This window comes from Arachis ipaensis, chromosome B9 (assembly GCF_059453495.1).
Source record: "Arachis ipaensis isolate K30076 ecotype BB chromosome B9, ASM5945349v1, whole genome shotgun sequence".
Classification (NCBI taxonomy): Eukaryota; Viridiplantae; Streptophyta; class Magnoliopsida; order Fabales; family Fabaceae; genus Arachis; species Arachis ipaensis.
Window position 1 is genome coordinate 129,056,854 of NC_142444.1, and position 4,921 is coordinate 129,061,774.

The window sequence follows — 4,921 nt, forward strand, 5'->3', positions numbered from 1 at the left end:
TAAGGATAATAAATTATAAAATAACCCAACTATGGTTAAGATAAGGACCAGTTACAATGTGACGCATAATAAAAATTAACTTACATATTATTTTAGAGAAGATTGGATAGCATTTACCATTAAATTATAGAAAAATTAAATGATGAGTATGACTTGTTGAACATTTGCTACATGATAAACTAACAATACAAATAAGGAAAAATAAATGCACGCATAAACAAAAAAAGCAAAGGCACACGTGATAAAACTATAAAAAAAGATAATATAATATTTGAGATAAGTCATAAAATTGGAGAAGTTGGTCTAAGCGTCCAACCAGTTCAATTAGACCAAAATAATGAGTTCTGGAAGAAGCTTCTATTGCTTCAAAGTTGGACTGAACAGTTGAAGAGTATACAGATTCTATAATTTCTATTCCAACAGTTTCTCATAAAATTCTAGAAATCCCACCAACTTACCTGGGCACCTTCCTTCCCGTTTCCTTTCCATTATTTGACTTATTTAGTTTTTGACATAAAAATATAGTATTTGTTATGGTATGATGATAAATTCATACGTACTGCTGATACGTTTAAAATATGGACAAATAATAACAATTCACGTAAAATTTATTTTCCACATTAACATTTAATTTTTGTTTTTTTAAATATATATTATATCACCACTTTTACTAATACACCCCTTTAATTAAATAAAATAAAAAAAATATTTTTTATTTAATTTTATAAAAAATCTTAAATATCCTTCTTTTATTTGATTATATAAAAATATCCTCTTAAATTAACGAAATTTTAGAATTCAATTAATCCTAATTTTATAGTTTCAAATAATTTAAACAAGAGTCACCAAACAAAATAATTTAAACAACAAAACAAAAACATATTAAAAAAATAAAAAATCAAAATTTCTTCATCTTCTCTAATTTCTCTAATCATTTGTGCCCCCTCTAAGCAAAACATATCAAAGAAACAAAAAATCAATCATTCTTCATCTTCTCTAATTACCCCTCTGAAGCAAAGCAGTGAAAATTCCAAATCAAAATCCTAGGTTCTTTGCCGCTGCCGTCCCAGGCTCAGCACTTCCGCTTCTTCCTCTTCCCCCTGTCCAGAACCCTAAATTGTGATCTCTCGATATACTAATTTATTGGAGATCAAGAGAAAATATCTAGAGAAGATGTTGAATTTTAAGAATTTGATAACATTTCCATTCTCAGTTCAGAATGAAAGAAACGTACCCGTAGCGCCTCCAAAGATCACAAAAGGTTGGCACAACTTCATAAATCTTGTGTGATTTAGAGGGTCACAAATTTTTTTTATTAAGAAATTGTTTTGTTTATAACTATAATCTATTAGATGACAAAAATGATAATATACCCATTAAGTAGTGAAATTCTATCATGACTTTTTTTTTTCTTTTTCACAAAAATTTGAAAAAAAAAAGTTCGATGAAAACCACACCAAGTGAAAGTGGAAGGTTGAACAAGAGCGGCAACTGCAGTGGCTGCAACAACGAAAGGAAGTAATGCGGACAAAAGTTTAGATCAATTCTTTTCTCCAACTTCAGCAACGTCACTTCCATCAACCCCAGAAGGAAGAAACGAAGCGTTAGCATACATCCGAAGGATCCCAACCCTCCACTTGATTTGGGACGGCGGCGGCAAAGAACCTAGGATTTTGGTTTGGGATTTTCACTGCTTTGTTTCAGAGGGGTAATTGAAAAAGATAAAAAACGCTCGATTTTTTGTTTCTTTGATATGTTTTGCTTAGAGGGGGCACGAATGATTAGAGAAATTGAAGAAGATGAACTAATTTTGATTTTTTATTTTTTTAATATGTTTTTGTTTTATTGTTTAAATTATTTGAAACTATAAAATTAGGACTAATTGAATTCTAAAATTTCGTTAATTTAAAAGGATATTTTTGTCTAATCAAATAAAAAAATGATGTTTAAGACATTTTATAAAATTAAATTAAAAATATTTTTTTATTTTATTTAATTAAATGGGTATATTAGTAAAGTGGTGATATAATATATATTTAAAAAAATAAAAATTAAATGTTGATATAAAAAATAAATTTCATGTAACTTGTTATTATTTGTCCATATTTTAAACATATCGATGCGTATGAATTATCATCGTACCATAACAAACACCTTCCTATTAAAAATTAATAACTCTTCTCTTTAAAATTTTGGATTCTTGTCTTTTTAATTAATTCCCTATTGAGCAAGTAAAGTTTGATACTTCGAACCTTATAGCTCATCAATATATATCCCATCACGGTCTATGATTAATTTGTGGTCACAAGAGAAAGAGACAAATTTAGCTTAATAAGGTTGCAAAATAGATTGCCACTTGTTTGTTTTGGACATAGCAAGTTTGATAAGATTTTGATGACAAATATGTTTATCATCATTTTCTCATTTAACACTGTAAAGGCATCCATATTCAATATTTTTCATTTTCTCATTTTTTTTAACACCAAAAGAAGCATGCCATCTCATCCACCACGTTACAAATCACACAAACTACTGTTGCCTTAAATAATTGGACTATATTTGCTTTATTAGTCAAAGTCTAGATAGTCAAATACAGCTTTCAATCAACACTTAACTAATATGTTAAATTTTTTAAGTTTTATAAATTTTTATATTTATATAATATGAATCAATACAATTTACATCGACATGCTATAGAATTTGTACATAAATTAACAAAAATATACATACACGAGTTGTTATATTTTACATTCCCTATATCAAAATTTACAATATAATACTTGCTAGTTGAGATTTGCATGTGCTATTATTGATACTTGAAAATGTTATAAGTATATATTATTAGATTGTTAAACATTTGTTTAAGAATTTCGCTAGGAACCAATAGAATATTTATACAATGTGTACAATGGGTTATTTATTTGGTCCAATATAAGTTAAAAAATGAACATCTAGGATAAAATACTATTAATTTCTCAAACACAATATACTCATACTATCCAGAATAACCATACGGGTACCAGGGATAATAAACATTTGATATCCTATTAAATTGAACATCCCTATACTTCCATTGTACACATTGTATAGATACTCCATTGACTCCCTATATTTTCTCTTTGTTTAAATACGATATCTATTGTGTTTGTTTGTGTGTGAAAATCTGTTTGCCAAACTCGGAAAACCTTTTTCTAAGACTGTCAAATACAAGGAAAAAGAAGGTTGGCAAAATGGTTAAGAAAGCCTTTGTTTGTGTGCGCACACGCGTGCCTCTCTCCGTGAAAAACTCGACCATGCATGTTGACTTATACATATACAAATAATCTTATGATAACGCTAAAATGATAGTCACCCTCAAATTCATTTTGGACACTAATTAATTAATAATTATATTTAGCCCCACATATATAGATACATAACTGCATTCCTTATCTTTTAGGCTTTACAGCAAAATTTTAATTAAAAAACAAAGAGGGGTAGGGAAGAAAGATACAGACTCAAATGGTCTCCAAATTTTGATCATTCAAACATGATGACAAACCTATTTTTGCCATATTAAAAAAAAAGTTTGAAAAAATAAAATACAAGAACAAAAGAACAAAAGTAATTAAAATAATTAACACTAACATGCAGAGCTAGCCTTGAAGATTTTGGATTGAATTTTTAAATCAAAATTCCAATTGATGATTTCTTCACCAAGGATTAGGTATCTGATCAGATGACATCAACAATTGTTCCAAGTAATCAGCACCAAGATCCTCAAACACCACTGCATTATCTAACCTAAGATTATCGTCAACATTGTCCCTGTCCTTAACATTGTTGTTGTTCTTCTTAATACCAATTTTCCTCCTCAATGAGTGCTTCCTCTTCAAGGCTACAACAGGGGAGCACCCTTCTTCTCCATCACCACCATAGTTCATCTCCCTAAGCGACTGCTTCACCGTCTCCACCGGGAAATTAAGGATCGCCGCCGTTCCCCTCATCGAAAAAGCGGCTTGATCATAAGCCATAGCCGCTGCTTCCGCGCTGTCGAATGTCCCCAACCACACCCTTATGCCGTGCCGAGTTGAGTCTCTTATCTCGGCCGCAAACTTTCCCCACGGTCTTCTCCTGACACCTCTGTACGACTTCTCCTTCTTTTCTGTTGCGGCACAATCGCCAGCATTTTCCTCGGAGCTAACCTCCTCCTCCTTTACCCTCTCCAAGGGCCCCTGGCGAGGGGTGTCGGCGGTGGCAATCATGCCATAGAGGAGCATCTCCTCAGGGTCGTTCTCGTTGAACGGAAGGTATCCATTCCACGAGAATGACTCTGAGGAGTTGCTAAAGGAGCCGAAAGAGGAGGAGGACGAGTTATCGGAGGTGGGAGAGTTGAAGAAGTGAGAAGTGGAATCCATTGATTGTTGTTGAGAGTGTTGTGAAGCAGGGGAAACAGAGGAAACAGAGTGATAGAGAGTGTGGTAGCTCTCTGCTTTTTGAAGTTGGTCCCTCCTATTGCTTAATCCTCTTATATATAAATATCCATTTTGGGACCACTGTAAAACTGTAATAGCCGCCACAAAAGCGAATGCGGTAAGAATTACAAATGTGGATATAGGGTGAAACCCAATAAGTGATGCACACGTAGCCGTCTTAAAATATTAGTACCAATAAAAATCAATGGATTTAAATAATGAACGGTTTAGTTAGATACTACAAAAATATGGACCCACTTTTTAAATAATAATAATAAAAGTAAAGGAATTTAGAATTAGTTTGGATTAGTTTTTGAAATAAATTTATTTTTATTTTTTAAAAAGATTTTTTAATAGAGAATAATTATTTTATATTTAGATAAATTTTTTGAAAAAAAATTTTAAATATTAAAATTTTTTTGTTTATTTTTTAAAATAAGATATTGTTAATTTTTAAAAAAATAAAT

General features: G+C 31.1%; 1 protein-coding gene across 1 annotated transcript; it reads right to left on the bottom strand.

The window, feature by feature from the left end:
- Positions 1–3,363: 3,363 nt before the first annotated feature.
- ERF1 (ethylene response factor 1) lies at positions 3,364–4,483 on the bottom strand. The gene has a single exon (XM_016318539.3). It carries the CDS (start codon positions 4,395–4,397, stop codon positions 3,693–3,695), a length of 705 nt encoding a protein of 234 aa, XP_016174025.1. The 5' UTR covers positions 4,398–4,483; the 3' UTR covers positions 3,364–3,692.
- Between the last annotated feature and the right edge of the window lie 438 nt (positions 4,484–4,921).